General features: G+C 48.0%; 1 protein-coding gene across 1 annotated transcript; it reads left to right on the top strand.

Annotated features, from left to right (window-relative positions):
* The first annotated feature begins 527 nt into the window (after positions 1–527).
* On the top strand, positions 528–12639 carry LOC115619238 (angiomotin-like protein 1). Its single transcript, XM_030511288.1, is given in 5 exon segments — positions 528–548; positions 2988–4107; positions 4110–4515; positions 12358–12440; positions 12593–12639. Coding segments are annotated over 5 exon segments (1677 nt in total).
* The last annotated feature ends 5362 nt before the right edge of the window (positions 12640–18001 follow it).

Genomic DNA, 18001 nt, shown 5'->3' with positions numbered 1-18001 from the left:
AATTTCAGCAGTCTTGTTTTTTCAGCATTTTTTTGCTGTTCTGTTTCAATCACCCCTGCACTTGTAAAATCGTCGTGTTGGAAAAAAAGAAAAGGCATCAGCCAGGCAGTGTTGAGTGCATGGCTCTGGCCCCTGAAGGCTTTGAGGACTTTAGTTTTCAGTGAAAGCAGAGTTTAAAGTGCCTGGTGTTTTCACAATCAAGAGCTCTGGAACCTACAGGAAGGGGTGGCCTTGAGTTATCCCTGAGCACACAGTTACTTCCAGCACCCATCGCTCTTCCACTCTTGGCAGCTTCACACAAAATCCCATCACTCTTTTTCCCAAAGCCAAGGTCTTCTTAATGTCATTACGGTGCACCATGAGGTTCAGGAACTGCAAAGCCAATACAAAAACACCTTGCAGAGGAAAACTTCCCTATCAGCATGTGCAATGCACAAAGCAAATGGTATGCCACAAATAACACAACTGGGGAGTTGTCTGTCTTACACAGTCACTACCTCTTGCAGAAATCAGGGACTGAACTGAAAATGACCAATGATCCATCCTGGGTAAAACAAGGTGAAAAGAAACTGCATCTCAGCACGGAAAACAGAGGATGCTCATGTACTGCTTTGCAGTTAAACCCTTCCTGGCCTGATCCTACACTCCTTAATGCTCAGTCCCATGTCAGCTTGAACAGCAGGCTTGTATTCTCAAGGAAGGTAGGATTTGGCTGTAGGCATTGAGAAGCTCTTTGAAAACACAAGAGCAGCTGAATTCCCTACCCAAACCAAAGCAAGTCCAGGCAATGTCTGCATAGTTTTGTGGAGCCATTACCCAATGGAGGATGAACAGTTCCTCAAGAAAGCTTTGGTCTTGCAGCACCGAGACACGGATGCTTTTTGTCACCAGATGTCCTGGGTTCAGCTATAGCAGTCATTTTTCTCCTTCTTAGTAGCTGGTGCAGTGCTGTGTTTTTTAACTTTCAGCCTGGGAACAACGCTGATAACACTGATGTTTTTAGTTGTTGCTAAGTAATGTTTATTCCAACCAAGGACTTTCTCAGTCACATGCTTTGCCAGGGAGGAGGGGAAGCCGGGAGGAAGCAGAGACAGGACACCTGACCCAAACTAGCCAAAGGGGTATTCCATACCACAGCACGTCATGCCCAGTATATAAACCGGGGAGAGTTACCCGGAAGGCCCAGATCACTGCTCGGGTCGGGCTGGGTATCGGTTGGCGGGTGGTGAGCAGTTGTATCCTCTCCCCTTGTTATTTCACTAATCATTATTATCATTGGTGGTAGCAGTAGTGGTTTTGTATTATACCTTAGTTACTGGACTGTTCTTATCTCAACCCGTGGGAGTTACATTCTGACCAGAGATCTGACCAGAGTGTGTCTAATCATATTTGTGATAAGCATTCATTGTTACTACTCGTCACAATGGTGATTATTTGGCGCTCAGAGTTGTTGCGCTTGATCTCAGAGTTTCAGCATGTTGTACCTTACTTACAGCCACTATTTGCTGTTTTAGCGTTTATCGGCTGGGGGGCCTGGGCTAAGGTTCTTGTTTCACTGTACTTCATGGTAATGACTTGTAATACAATAGACTCATTGATCATGAAAATGGTCTGGTTTGTGCTTCCAGCGTGGCCATCACCTCTGTACATTGGGAGGTATATAATGAAATATTTTAGCAATTGCATATCTTTTTTTTTCTCCTCGGGGGAGTCAACTTACGAAGGAAGCATTCTCTTTCACCCTCCGTTCCCCCACCAGCCTATTTGCAACAGCAGTATCAGGTTCGAATCTGGTCTAGGGTTAGACGACAATATAGAAGGACCACCAAGAGATTTTCCCTGAGGCTGGACAGTCATGAGTGGCAGGGTGTGTGGGATAGTATGGGCAAGTATCTAGGCCAGTGGGCCCCTCCAGTGCTTTGGAACTTCACCACTGAACAAGTGCAACATCCGGAAAAACTAGTAAAACACTTAAACGAGGTGTGCTGTCGTCCTGTTTATACCAGAGAGGGACAACTCGCTGCAACGTGCTGGGGCTTGGCCTACGCCTACAGAGCCCTGCTCAACACTATCCAGCACCTTCAAAGGGAAAACAATGTCTCTGGATCTGATGGCAAAGCAACAGACAACGCAGCTATGCCAACTACAAGCACAGCAGCTACTCAAACCCTGACCACAACAGACAATGCAACTACTCCAACTTCAAGTACAGCAGCTACATCAACCCCAGTGACAAGCACAGTAGCTACTCAAACCCCGACAGCAACAGACAATGCGGCTACTCCAAGCACCGCAGCCACACCAACCCCAGTGACAAGCACAGTAGCTACTCAAACCCTGACAGCAACAGACAATGCATCTGTACCCAAGCACAACAGATGCACCAACCCCAGCAATAGACATTGCAACCACTCCAATCCTAGTGGCAGACCCTGCAGCCACTCCAACCACAGTGACAAATACTGCAGCTAACCCAAATGGCCAGTTTGTGACAATGTTTATTCCAACCAAGGACTTTCTCAGTCTCATGCTTTGCCAGGGAGGAGGGGAAGCCGGGAGGAAACAGAAACAGGACACCTGACCCAAACTAGCCAAAGGGGTATTCCATACCACAGCACGTCATGCCCAGTATATAAAACGGGAGGAGTTACCTGGAAGGCCAGATCACTGCTCGGGTCAGGCTGGGTATCGGTCGGCGGGTGGTGAGCAATTGTATCCCCTCCCCTTGTTATTTCACTAATCATTATTATTATTGGTGGTAGCAGTAGTGGTTTATGTATTATACCTTAGTTGCGGGACTGCTCTTATCTTAACCCGTGGGAGTTACATTCTTCCGATTCTCCTCCCCATCCCTCCGAGAGCGGGAGGAGGAAGAAGGGGGGGAGTGAGCGAGCGGCTGTGTGGTTCTGAGTTACCGGCTGGGCTCAAACCACGACACCAGAGAAATCACGGGTGTTTTGTCAGGTTCCGCATCTGTTTGTTACAAGACTACCAGCCCAGTCCGGGTACTGGAAGACACTGGCTTTCTTTACCAGGATCACCAATTGTTTGCTGGCAGGCATGAATTTTCTCCACTAACAGCTGAAGCGATCAGTTTCAAAGAAAAAGCTGCCAAGGAGGCCCTCTGCACCCTGAGCCCGCCCAGCTTCCGCCGGGTCCCAGAGGTGGAGATGCGAGGGGCGGACAAGGTGGCAGCCGGCACCGTCCTGCAGTGCCTGATCCAGGAGTGGCTGAGGTATGGCAACCCCAGCGAGAACATGAACCTGCTGGTCATACAGCACCAGGCGACGGGCAGCGCTGGCCCTTCCAACGGCACTGCCAGCACTCTCCCTTCCACAGAAAACCTCGCTCCCAAAGAGCTGCCAATGGTCCAGCCATTGGGGTGGCAGGAACCACAGGGGCAGGAGCACCAGGGGGACAGTGCTGTGATGGAGAAGCAGCCCTGGGCCCCGCAGCCCCCGCACGGCACTGAGGAGCTCCCCACCTACAAGGAAGCCAAGGCTCAGTCTCAGTTCTTCCAAGGACAGGCGCCGATGGCCACTGCCACAGCGCAGGGGTTTTATGGCACATCCAGCCAGAAGTCCAGGACGAAGGGGAGGCCGAAGGTGAACTGAGCCAACAGCGGGCAGGCGCATAAGGATGAGGCGCTGAAGGAGCTGAAGCAGGGCCACATCCGCTCACTGAGCGAGAGGATCATGCAGCTCTCGCTGGAGAGAAACGGCACCAAGCAGCACCCCCTGGCCCCGGGTGGCACAAAGGGCTTCAAGGCAGCCCCACCACCTGGCAAGGCCATGGACCCGCGGGGCCCACCGCCCGAGTACCCCTACAAAGGCAAGGTGGCCACCCCTGGCAGCAAGGCACAGGAGCATGGGATGTTCTATGGCAAGCAGCCAGCGCAGGATGTCCTCGAGGCTTCCTTTGCCACCCAGCAGCCCTCTGCCCGGGCAGAGGTGGCCCTGGTCCAGTACCAGCCACCCCCGGAGTATGGAATCAGCAGCCGAAAATGCCAGCCACCCTTCCTGCTGCCACCGGTCCAGCAGCACAGCCCCATGTCCTCGCAGGCCACCGCTGCCACCGGTCCCCTGCTCCCGGTCACCTTGCCCCTCTGCCGGCTTCTGCCCAGGCACCAACACCGCCGAGCCAGCAGCTAACACCCGATGCCTTCACCATCGTGGAGTGGGCGCAGCAGATGGTAGAGATGCTGTCCGAGGAGAACCACGTGCAGTGGCAGGAGCTGGAGGGCTACGATGAGAAGGCAGACAAGCTGCAGAAGTTTGAAATAGAGATTCAGAGGATTTCAGAAGCTTATGAGGGCTTGGTCAAGACCACCACTAAGAGGGAGTCTCTGGACAAAGTGATGAGAAACAAGCTCGAAGGAGAAATTAGGAGACTTCATGACTTCAACAGGGATCTTCGTGAACGACTGGAGACAGCCAATAGGCAGCTGGCCAGCAGAGACTTCGATGGGCATGAGGATAAGTCAACAGAGGGCCTTTACGTCACTCAGAACAAAGAGCATGAGACTCTTAATCTCTTCTTAAGGGAAATAACAAGAGGAGAGGATACAATTGCTCAGCACCCGCCGACCAATATGCAGCCTGACCCGAGCAGCAATCTGGGCCTTCCGGGTAACTCCTCCCAGTTTCTATACTAGGCATACCATGCTATGATACGAAATACCCCTTTGCCAGTTTGTGTCAGGTGTCCTGTCTCTGCTTCCTCCCGGCTTCCCCTCCTCCCTGGCAGAGCATAGAATCATAGAATCATAGAATAGTTGGGTTGGAAAGGACCTTAAGATCATCTAATTCCAACCCCCCTGCCATGGGCAGGGACACCTCACACTAAACCATGTCGCCCAAGGCTCTGTCCAACCTGGCCTTGAACACCACCAGGGATGGAGCATCCACAACCTCCCTGGGCAACCCATTCCAGTGCTTCACCACCCTCACTGTAAAGAACTTCCTCCTTATATCTAATCTAAACTTCCCCTGTTTCAGTTTGAACCCATTACCCCTTGTCCTACCACTACAGTCCCTAAGGAAGAGTCCCTCCCCAGCATCCTTGTAGGCCCCCTTCAGATACTGGAAGGCTGCTATGAGGTCTCCATGCAGCCTTCTCTTCTCCAGGCTGAACAGCCCCAACTCTCTCAGCCTGTCTTCATATGGGAGGTGCTCCAGCCCCCTGATCATCCTCGTGGCCCTCCTCTGGATTCACTCCAACAGCTCCATGTCCTTTTTATGTTGAGGACACCAGAACAGTACACAGTACTCCAAGTGAGGACTCATGAGAGCAGAGTAGAGGGGCAGGATCACCTCCTTCAACCTGCTGGTCACGCTTCTTTTGATGCAGCCCAGGATATGGTTGGCTTTCTGGGCTGTGAGCACACACTGCCTGCTCATGTTAAGCTTCTCATCAACCAACACCCCCAAGTCCTTCTCCACAGGGCTGCTCTGAATCTCTTCTCTGCCCAACCTGTAGCTGTGCCTGGGATTGCCCTGACCCAGGTGTCCTACACTTGGCTTGGTTAAACTTCATAAGGTTGGCATCAGCCCACCTCACAAGCGTGTCCAGGTCCCTCTGGATGGCATCCCTTCCCTCCAGCGTATCAACCGAACCACACAGCTTGGTGTTGTCAGCAAACTTGCTGAAGGCACACTCAATCCCACTGTCCATGTCGCCGACAAAGATGTTGAACAGGACCGGTCCCAACACCGATCCCTGAGGGACACCACTCGTTACTGTTTTCCAACTGGACATTGAGCCATTTACCACAACTCTTTGCATGCGGCCATCAAGCCAGTTCTTAATCCACTGAGTGGTCCATCTATCAAATTGATGTCTCTCCAATTTAGAGACAAGGATGCCATGTGGGACAGTGTCGAACACTTTGCACAAGTCCAGGTAGATGATGTCAACTGCTCTGCCCCGTCCATCAGTTCCGTGGCTCCATCATAGAAGGCCACCAAATGGGTCAGGCAGGATTTCCCCTTAGTGAAGCCATGTTGGCTGTCACCAACCACCTCGTTGTTTTTCATGTGCCTTAGCATGCTTTCCAGGAGAATCTGCTCCAAGATTTTGCCAGGCACAGAGGTGAGGCTGACTGGTCTGTAGTTCCCTGGGTCTTCCACCTTCCCCTTCTTGAAAATGGGGGTTATATTACCCTTCTTCCAGTCATTGGGAACTTCACCTGACTGCCATGATTTTTCAAATATGATGGACAGATTTTTAGCAACTTCATCAGCCAGCTCCTTCAGGACCTGCAGGTGGATTTCATCAGGTCCCATGGACTTGTGCACATTCAGGTTCTTAAGATGGTCTCGAACCTGATCCTCTCCTACAGTGGGCCTAAGGTCTTCATTCTCACAGTCCCTGCATCTGCTTTCGAAGACTTTCGTGGTATGGTCACAGCATTTGCTAGTGAAGACTGAGGTAAAGAAGTCATTAAGAACCTCAGCCTTCTCCAAATCTATGGTAGCCAGTTCTCCTGATAGCTTCCAGAGAGGGCCCACGTTGTCCCTAGTCTGTCTTTTATTTGCTACGTACCTGTAGAATCCTTTCCTGTTATCTTTCACATCCCTTGCCAGATTTAGTTCTAGCTGGGCCTTAGCTTTCCTAAGCATGAGACTGAGACTTAGCATGAGACTGAGAAAGTCCTTGGTCGGAGTAAACGTTACTTAGCAACAACTAAAAACATCGGTGTTATCAGCGTTGTTCCCAGGCTGAAAGTCAAAAACACAGCACTGCACTAGCTACTAAGAAGGAGAAAAAATGACTGCTGTAGCTGAACCCAGGAGAAAAATCTAGGGAGAGTCCTACAGTCTGAGTACAATTTGCTATAGCATTTCTGTCAATGAAAGTTAACAAGTGAACTTTTTCATTTTTTTTCATGCTTCCATTTTTCTTGATACAAATGCATATCTAGGCTTGAGTAACAGCTGCCCATTAGCTCATTATAAAGGCAAAGAAGAGAGTGGAGGTGGAGGGAGACCTGTGATGCAGAAACACTGGAGAGTGCCTAGAGCAAATGTTCATTGCACCCTGGACTGCTGAGAGAGTATCTGCACAATGTATCCCCATTAGTAATGATGTTCCATAGGAATAAGACAATGTGAAGAGGTTTTTAGGATTTTGAAGAGGCAACCAGCACTCCGCAGCATTAGCCAGTAAGACTGGCTCTTACTCATGAGATTCGTGGTCTATTTGCTTTAACAAAAGCTCATGGGTTTTGGCCCTGACTCCAGTAAACAACATTGCAGGCAGGCTAGGACCTCTGCTAAAAAAAAAATAAAATAATCAGAACTCCCATGACTATATCAAGCATCTGGAGTATTCTTTAAGAGTGAGCAATATTTCTTTTGTCAGGCAGCTGGCACCTTCTGCCTCCTGACACCCTCTAACATCACTCTAACTTTGAAGGCCTCTCTTAGATCCCATCACCCCTCCCACCACTCTCCAATTTTCTCTCTACCTCTGCACTCACCTGCTGAGAAATGCAAGTGAGCCCCCACCACCAAGGACCTGCCATCATCCTGAAGATGGTTTCACCTTGCAAGGGCTGGTTTTGCACTAAGCAACCCCTTTGAGTTAAGCATGCAAAGAGAGTTAGAATGGGAGTAAAATATCCATGGGTTATTTAATTCATTGCCATAGCTAACACACGAAGAAGCTGAGAGCTGTCAGACATATCTCAGGTGTTGCAGCCTTCCAAGGGGAGGCACCAAAGAAATTTCCTCGGGCTGCTGTTGGCCCTAGCAGGGGCCCTCCTCACTGCCAAGGGCAGAGCATATTCTGCCTCAGGTACCAGGACAGCCAAACCTCACCTGAGTCAGCAGGGTGCCTGCTTACCCTATGCCAGATGTGGATGGAGACATTATCCTGGGTTCAGCTGTAGCAGTTATTTTTCTCCTTCTTAGTAGCTGGTGCAGTGCTGTGTTTTCAACAATACTTAAAACAGCGATGTTTTTAGTTGTTGCTAAGCAATGTTTACTCCAACCAAGGACTTTTCAGTCTCTCATGCTCTGCCAGTGAGGAGGGTCATGGGAAGCCAGGAGGAAGCAGAGACAGGACACCTGACCCAAACTAGCCAAAGGGCTATTCCATACCACAGCACATCATGCCCAGTATAAAAACTGGGGGGAGTTACCTGGAAGGCCCAGATCACTGCTCGGGTCGGGCTGGGTATTGGTCAACAGGTGGTGAGCAATTGTATTGTACATCACTTGTGTTTATTGTTTTCTTTTCCTTTTCCCCTTTTAGTTTTATATTCTCTCCCCTTGTTATTTCCCTTATCATTATTATTATTGGTGGTAGCAGTAGTAGTTTTGTATTATACCTTAGTTACTGAACTGTTCTTATCTCAACCCATAGGATTTATATTCTTCTGATTCTCCTCCCCACCCCCCTGGGAGCAGGGGGGGAGGGAAGAATGATGGGAGTGAGTGAGCGGCTGCATGTTTCTGAGTTACTGGCTGGGCTTAAACCACAATGGTTCTTTTTGGCACCCAAAGTAGGGCCCAAACAGTTGAGATAACGATAGATCTGACCAGAGTGTGCCTAATCATATTTATGATAAGCATTCATTGTTTTGGATGAATAGTCACTCGTCACAATGTAGATTTATTGGCTCTCAGGGTTGTTGCTCTTGATCTCAGAGTTTCAGCATGTCGTACCTTACTTACAGCCAGTATTTGCTGTTTTAGCGTTTATCGGCTGGGGGCCTGGGCTAAGGTTCTTGTTTCACTGTACTTCATGGTAATGACTTGCAATACAATAGACTCGTTGATCATGAAACTGGTCTGGCATGCGTTCCCAGCGTGGTCATCACCTCTATACTTTGGGAGGTATATAATGGAATTTTATAGCAATTATATATCTTTTTTTTTCTCCTTGGTGGGTCACCCTACGAAGGAGGCATTCCCTTACACCCCCCATTCCCCCACCAGCCTATTTACAACAGCAGTTGAGAGTTCTGAAGGTTTTGGATGGCCTTTGAATACCCTTGAGACCTGCCTGCTGACTGTGCTGGGGATCAGCATGTTGGCAAACATATGGAGTGTGTTTTACCCATGGCCATCTCATCCTGGGAACACCCTATTTCATCTGATCTCAAAAGTTAAGCAGTGTCAGGTTCAAGTCTGGTCTAGGGTTAGACGATGTTATAGGAGGACCACCAAGAGATTTTCCCTGAGGCTGGACAGTGACCGGGTGTGTGGGATAGTATGGGCAAGTATCTAGGCCAGTGGGCCCCTCCAGTGCTTTGGAACTTCACCACTGAACAAGTGCAACATCCATAAAAACTAGTAAAACACTTAAACGAGGTGTGCTGTCGTTCTGTTTATACCAGAGAGGGACAAATCATGGCAACGTGCTGGGACTTGGCATATGCCTAAAGAGCTGTCCTGGGTTCAGCTATAGCAGTCATTTTTCTCCTTCTTAGTAGCTGGTGCAGTGCTGTGTTTTTTAACTTTCAGCCTGGGAACAACGCTGATAACACCGATGTTTTTAGTTGTTGCTAAGTAATGTTTACTCCGACCAAGGACTTTCTCAGTCTCATGCTTTGCCAGGGAGGAGGGGAAGCTGGGAAGAAGCAGAGACAGGACACCTGACCCAAACTAGCCAAAGGGGTATTCCATACCATGGCACGTCATGCCCGGTATAGAAACCTGGGGGAGTTACCTGGAAGGCCCAGATCACTGCTCGGGTCGGGCTGGGTATCGGTCGGCGGGTGGTGAGCAGTTGTATCCTCTCCCCTTGTTATTTCACTAATCATTATTATCATTGGTGGTAGCAGTAGTGGTTTTGTATTATACCTTAGTTACTGGACTGTTCTTATCTCAACCCGTGGGAGTTACATTCTTTCGATTCTCCTCCCCATCCCTCTGGGAGTGGGGGGAGGAAGAAGGGGGGGAGTGAGCGAGCAGCTGCGTGGTTCCGAGTTACCGGCTGGGCTCAAACCACGACACAAGCCCTGCTCAACACTATTCAGCACTTCCAAAGGGAAAAAGATGTCTCAATCTGATGGCAAAGCAACAGACAACGCAGCTACGCCAACTCCAAGCACAGAAGCTACACCAACCCCAGCGACAATTACAGCAGCTACTCAAACCCCGACAGCAACAGAGAATGCAGCTGTTGGTGCTACTCAACCTGCAAGGACAGCAGCTGCACCAACCCTGACAAGAGATACTGCAGCCACTCCAACCCTAGTGGCAGACACTGCAGCCACTCCAACCACAGTGATAGACACTGCAGCTAAACCAAAGGACCAATCCGTGCCAATATCAGTTGCCCCTGTAAGCAAGGGGAAAAGCAAACGAGAGGCATTTGTGCCTTGGCATTTGAGCAACCCCTGCAGTGAAGAAAGATGAAGACCCTATGCACTTACTACAGGGGACAGCATCTGAACTAGAGTTACTACTACGTGGATCAGAGGAAGAGGAAGAAGAAGAAGAGGTGACTTCTCAACCCCGGACCTCAACTGAGCTGTGGAATATGTGAAAAGATTTCACCTGTCTTCCAGGGTGTGGAATAATTACTGAGGACACCCTAGAAAACCTAGAACATGGACAAAATCCATCCAGCGTAAAGGAATTACAGCAAGTTTTGGGAGCTCTAGGTTACTGGCGTAAACATATTCCTGGCTTTTCCATTATTGCCCATCCCCTTTATAGTTTGCTCAAAAAGGGAAAAGAGTGGGAATGGACTGAACAACACTCCAATGCACTGAAATTACTAATAAAAGAGCTAAAATTATTCCAACAGCTTGGTCCTATACACCCAACTGACCCTATCCATGTAGAGTGGGGGTTCAATGAACATGGCTCTCACTGCAACTTATTGCAAAAGGGGCCAGAAGGACCAGAAAGACCACTGGAGTTTAGCTCTCACTCTTTCAATGATACCAAAAGGAGGTATTCGGATCTTGAGAAAGGCCTACTATCCCTAGTGCGAGTGGTGAAACGAGCAGAACAAATAAGAAGAGAACAGAGTGTCATCATTCGGGGGCCTTTTCGCCTCCTAGATGTGGTCCGTAAAGGAATGGCACCACCAGCTGGCATTGCCCAAAAACCTACAGTTCGTAAGTGGTATGCTTATTTAGAGGGCATTAATGAAATTATGCCAATCTCTGAAGGCAATGTTAAAGTATCCAAACTGCAAAAAGACATAGATGGCACTCTGTTATTCCAATCTCCACCAAATAAACCATCTCTGATTCAAGAAGCACCCTCTCTGAAGGAAGGCAGTGATCTTACTGGAGTGTGGTTTACAGATGCCTCATCTTATCGAGAGAATAATAAGTGGAAATACAAGGCTGTAGCACTGGAGGTAGCAACAGGGGAAAGAATAACTGAAACAGGTGAAGGAAGTGCACAAGTGGGGGAGCTCAGAGCAGTCCTACTAGCTGCACAACACGGGGCTAGTCACATTTACACTGATTCATATGCTGTTTTCAAAGGAGCCACCGAATGGGTGGGTCATTGGGCAGCAAATGACTGGCAGGTGAACAGGGTCCCAGTTTGGGAAACTGATAGCTGGAAACAACTATTGGAGATAGGGGAACAAAGAGTACTACATATTGGTTTGGTAAAAGGACATGACCGTTCAAACTCAATCACTGCTCAGTTTAACCAGCAGGTAGGCAGCCTCATGCAACTGAGGCAAATTGATATTTCAAATGATGATCAGAAATGGGAACGCTTACTCGAATGGTTACATGTTAAACATGGCCATACCGGACGGGCTGATTTGTATCAGGAAGGTTTAGCCCGAGGATGGCCTGTATCGGTTAAGCTGTGTGAACAGGTAGTGACTGTCTGCTCACAATGTCACTTACAACTCAATAAAGACCATCCGAGTAAAGCCCCTCCTTTACATATTCGGGACAGGAAAACATTGTGGCATTCCTGGCAAATTGACTATATTGGACCATTGAGACCATCAGGTGGAAAGAAATATGTCTTGGTGGGAGTAGAAACCATCTCTGGACTCACTGTGGCCACTGACTTTACATCAGCCACAGGAGAAAACACAGTAAAGGGCCTTAAGGAGTGGTTTAGCACACTTCCCCTTCCAGAGGAAATCCAAAGTGACAACGGGTCACATTTTACAGCCACAATAGTACAAGATTGGGCCAAAGAAGAAGGGATTCAGTGGGTATTCCACACCCCCTACTATCCCCAAGCTAATGGCATTGTGGAACGCACCAATGGATTGGTTAAGCGTTTTGCAAAAACTCATGAATCTGGGTGGCATTTGCGATTGAATGATGCCATCTATCAATTAAATAACAGATGGAGTGGAGATGGCTGTCCCGAAATGAAAGCTTTTTGTGCATCTGCTAATGTAATCTCCCCAAAGGTTCATACCAAACCAGAAGAACACCTTACTGAACTTCACAACCAGTACTGGTGAAGATGCCCCAGATTGGAACAGTACCAATGGTACTACTTACACCCAAAATCCCTATGCATGGGAAGCCAAAGACTGTTCAGGAAAGATACACTGGATTAGCACCCGGTGGATCTCACCTTCTTTTTAACCCCGTCAGTCAAATAAGACCGAGCATGTTTCTCTTCCCTTTTTGTGTTCATAGGAACCCTAGATGAACTGCACGTGGACAGACGGATTGGCCTACGCTAACCTTGAGTGCATCCAGGGAATCTTGTCACTCATCTTAGCTGTAATATTATTTCTGTTGTACATGATTGCAAACCCAGGTTTTAAGATAATGAATCAACGAATTGTATCAACGACATTATGTCTTATCTTAACAATGCAGGTCCTTCTCGCTATAGACCTGCAATGGCCCTGGTCTCAAGCTCACATAAAATACACAGGGAGCATGGGATTAAATTCTAACAAAGGCTTAAATCTGTCAACAGTGGTGATGCACGGGACGGAGGTGTACTTGGAAAACGAGTGGGGCTGGGATAGCACAAACAGACTTCCACAGTTGCTGGGGGCAGTGGGAGAACAAATAAAGGTAGGATGCAGGGTTATCAATGGATGCACTCACCAATGAGTAACTCAAATCTCCGTAACTGAAATAAAAACTGAGGAGAAACAAATAAAAACCTGTGCTGAGGAGCGATGGGACTGTTGGTCCAACTTTACTTTGGTCCAACCAGCCTTTGTGGTCTGCCTCTGGGCACAAAACAGCATGGGGTTATCCTTTAAATTCAAGATTAACACCATGACAACAGCCTCTGTGCCAAATGTAGAAGACATGGAACCCACACCCCAACCAATTTTTGAGAGTGTATTTACTCGGCCTCCTATTAGTCTAACTCCTTACATTTTCAATATCGGTCCTTATGTCATCAAAAATACTGGTCCACAGCAAATATTGTTTAACCCATCATATTCCCTCAAGCGAGTGGAACTATCAATGCAGATTAACATCTCTGTGATCAAACCCACCTGCTCACCATTCCTGGGTACATCTCATGCAGGGTGGTCAGCATGGTTAAATGGACGAAACCTCACCCCCTCAAGACGACCAAAGAGAGATGTGACCAGTATCTTAGGAACTGGACTAGGAGTCTTAAATAGCATAGACGCTGAAGTACTTGCCAATAAACTAGTCACAATGACCAGTGATCTAAACAAATTGAAATACCCTTTGCGGTCCTCTCTTCTAGCTTTGGGAAATCACCAATGGCTTTTATTGAATATATTACCTCAATGGGAAGAAACGAGTGAAAAAGACCACCAACTGATCATAAATGCACTTGGTGTAGCCCAAGACAACATTTCTCTGGCTCTCGGTTGTATCCAAGCCCAACTGTGGATGCAATCAATGACAGCTGCAATTATAAGGGAAGGTGAAGAAGGCACCTCGCCCACTGAAATTCGGAAAATAATATGGGATAATGCAATTGAATTTGAGAGGAAATTTCAGTCTTGGTGGTACCTGGTTAACTTCACTTACGATCCCACTGAGAGTAAAGTCACTGCTTTTGTCTTAACGATACGCAATGCTTCAGTATACACTATATACCCAATCATTGTGCTGGGGTTGAATCACCATGGAACTATACTTTATCCAATAGAACATAGAGTATGGGCACAATATGGAAATAAATGGCAAACTGTCGATGTTGATGCATGCACGACACGAAACCAACAAGGATTTATTTGTGAAAGTAATACCATTAAAGTGCAAGACATTTGTCTTGACACTGAACAAAATGTTTGTCATTTTGAAATACATCCCAATGAAATTCCAAAATCTGTGCTTGTATATGTTGGAAAAGGATGTGGTTGTATGAGAACTCTTTGTAATTCTGTACTGATAGACAACATTGTTATAGATATAATCACTTGTACCTTTGTGTTTGTAACTTTACTAACATTATTGGATGCGACTTTAATTATTCAGCTCCTGTCACATCTCATCAATTGCTGCAATCGGACTATACACTGACTAACGATCTACTACTCGCTCCTACCGGAATGAACCTTATGTTAGTGAAAAAGCTGCTACACCATGATGACTTGAAGCAGTTGTTGATCCAGGCCAAAGAGAGTGGACAAAAGACTCTAATTACCATCCACCATGATGCGGAAGAAGTCCATCAAGTGCTAGAAAGAGTCAAGAAAGACGGAAGACATGAATGGTGGGACACTCTTTTTGGATGGTCACCAACCGCCACAGGGATTCTCAACAGGATGCTCCACCCTGTTGTGATCTTGCTAATGCTTACTGTATTATGTTTTGCTTTGACAATTGCTTTATATGTTAGGCTTTGGATTATGATGAAACACTTAACTCATTTGATATCCCCACAAGATATATATGGACTCGACAACCCTCACTCAAAGACTATATGGGATATTCCCAATTCCCTCTAAGTATCGTGAAGCTTGAGTGACTATAGTCACAGGGTGGAATATGTGGAATAATTACTGAGCAAGGGGGTTTATTTTCTGCCAAATGATTTTACCCTTTCTCGCAACACACCCCCACAGGGCATTTGCCACCATCCATGAGTCAGTATAGAGAGAAAGTACTGGCCATTTTTCTCGTTCAGCAATGTCCAAGGCCAGCTGGATGGCTTTCACCTCTGCAAACTGACTTGATTCACCCTCTCCCTCAGCAGTTTCTGCAACTTGTCACAGGGGACTCCACACAGCTGCCTTCCATCTCTGATGCTTTCCCACAATACAGCAGGACCCATCAGTAAACAAGGCATATTGCTTTTCACTCTCTGACAGTTCATTATATGGTGGGGCCTCTTCAGCATGCATCACCTCCTCTTCTGGTGGCATCCCAAAATCTTTGCCCTCTGGCCAGTCCATGATGACTTCTAGAATTCCTGGACGACTGTGATTTCCTATTCGAGCTCGTTGTGTAATTAGTGCGGCCCGCTTACTCCATGTAGCATCAGTTGCATGATGTGTAGAGGAGACCCTGCCTTTGAACATCCAGCCCAGCACAGGCAACCGGGGTGCCAGGAGGAGCTGTGCTTCAGTGCCAATCACTTCTGAAGCAGCTCGAACCCCTTCACAGGCTGCCAGTATCTCTTTTTCAGTGGGAGTATAGCTGGCCTCGGATCCTTTATATCCCCGACTCCAAAAGCCAAGGGGTCGACCTCGAGTCTCCCCTGGAGCTTTCTGCCAGAGGCTCCAGGTAGGACCATTCTCCCCGGCTGCAGTATAGAGCACATTTTTCACATCTGGCCCGGCCAGAACTGGTCCAAGGGCTACTGCATGAACTCTCTCTTGTTTAATTTGTTCAAATGCTCATTGTTGCTGAGGGCCCCATTTGAAATCATTCTTCTTCCAGGTCACGTGATAGAGAGGGCTTATAATCGAGCTGTAATTTGGATGTGCATTCTCCAGAACCTCACAGCACCTAAGAAAGTTTGTGTTTCTTTCATGTTAGCTGGTGGAGACATTGCTGTTATCTTGTTGATCACGTCTGTGGGGATCTGGTGACGTCCATCTTGCCATTTTATTCCCAAAAATTGAATATCCTGTGCAGGTCCCTTGACCTTATTCCATTTTATGGCAAAACCGGCCTTCAGCAGGATTTGGGTTATCTTCCTCCCTTTCTCAAAAACTTCTTCTGCTGTATCACCCCACACGATAATGTCATCAATGTATTGCAGGTGGTCTGGAGCTTGCCCCTGTTCCAGTGCAGTCTGGATCAATCCATGGCAGATGGTAGGGCTGTGTTTCCACCCCTGGGGCAGTCGGTTCCAAGTGTAATGGACGCCCCTCCAAGTGAAAGCAAACTGTGGCCTGCATTCTGCTGCCAAAGGGATTGAGAAAAATGCATTGGCAATGTCAGTTGTGGCATCCCACTTGGCTGCCTTTGACTCCAATTCATATTGAAGTTCTAGCATGCCTGGTACGGCAGCACTCAATGGTGGTGTGACTTCATTCAGGCCACGATAGTCTACTGTTAGTCTCCACTCTCCATTAGACTTTTGCACTGGCCATATGGGGCTATTAAAGGGTGAGCGGGTCCTGCTGATCACTCCTTGGCTCTCCAGTCTGCGGATCAGCTTCTGGATGGGAAACAGGGAGTCTCGGTTGGTGCGATATTGCCGCTGGTGCACTGTTGTGGTCGCAATTGGCACTTGGTGTTCTTCGAACTTCAGCAACCCCACAACAGAAGGATCCTCTGAGAGACCAGGCAGGGTGGACAGCTGCTTAATTTCCTCTGTCTCCAAGGCAGTGATACCAAAAGCCCATCTATACCCTTTTGGGTCTTTGAAGTACCCTCTCCTGAGATAGTCTATGCCAAGGACGCATGGAGCCCCTGGACCAGTCACAATGGGGTGCTTTTGCCACTTCCTCCAAGTCAGGCTGATTTCAGCTTCCAGTATAGTTAACGCTTGGGATCCTCCTGTCACTCCAAAAATATAAATGGGTTTCACCCCTTGATACCTTGATGGCATCAGGGTACACTGTGCACCGGTATCTACTAGAGCCTTATACTCCTGTGGGACTGATGTGCCAGGCCATCTGATCCACACAGTCCAGTAAACCCGATTGTCCCTCTCCTCCACCTGGCTGGAGGCAGGGCCCCTCTAATAGTGATCATAAGATTGTCCACTTAGGTCTTGTAGAAAGGGATTAGTATTCCTTATCACAGGAGCTGGAGTAAAATCAGCTCTTCCACTCCATCTGGGAAACTGCTCACCAGAGACTGGAGCAGCAGCTTTCCTGGGAGGATCATCCTTGACCATTGTTCTCCTCTTCAGTTCAGGCACCCGTTGCTCCAGAACTGAGGTAGGTTTTCCCTCCCACTTTCTCATGTCTCCTCCGTGATCCCGCGGGTAAAACCATAGGGTGGCCAGTGGCGTGTACCTCCTATATTTTCTTTCTCAAGCAGTAGGGCGCCTTCTGTTAATAGCTGAGACATGGGTTGGTACGCGTGGAGAGCTGGATAGATCGGATAAATCATCTCTCAATTGTTTCATCTCCTGGGACATTTTTTCCACAGCTGAAATGATGGAAGGTGTGAGATTGTCTTCGAACTCTCGGAGTTGACGAATCAGGTCATCCACTGTTGGTGATATTCCATCATTCCAGGTCATTGATGCCAATGTGTGGGCATATGATGATGGTGCACTTCGTGGAAGTTTCCGCCACATGGGTCGTGTACATTCGACTTCATCTGGATCTATGGATGTGTTCCTGGCATCCGGCCTACGATACATCATCTCTAGAATGGCTGATTCCCTCAGGGACTGGATGCCTTTCTCTATCATGGTCCAGTTGGCTGAGCAACTGGTAATATTGTCCTTGCAGGGAAACCTTTCCTTCACAGCTGCCAGGAGCCGCCTCCAAAGACTGAGGGCTCGCTTCTCTCTTGCAATCGCTTTGTCAATTCCTCCTTCCTTAGCAAGTGATCCCAGCTGCTTGGCTTCCCTACCTTCTAGTTCGTGACCGTCGGCCCCATTGTCCCAGCATCGGAGCAATCAGGTGACAATGTGCTCCCCTGGAAGACGGGTGAAATCTTTTCGCATATTCCGCAGCTCGGTTGAGG

Source organism: Strigops habroptila, chromosome W, assembly GCF_004027225.2.
Source record: "Strigops habroptila isolate Jane chromosome W, bStrHab1.2.pri, whole genome shotgun sequence".
Classification (NCBI taxonomy): Eukaryota; Metazoa; Chordata; class Aves; order Psittaciformes; family Psittacidae; genus Strigops; species Strigops habroptila.
The sequence above is the reverse complement of the archived record's forward strand: the minus strand, read 5'-3'. Positions and strand labels throughout refer to the sequence as shown.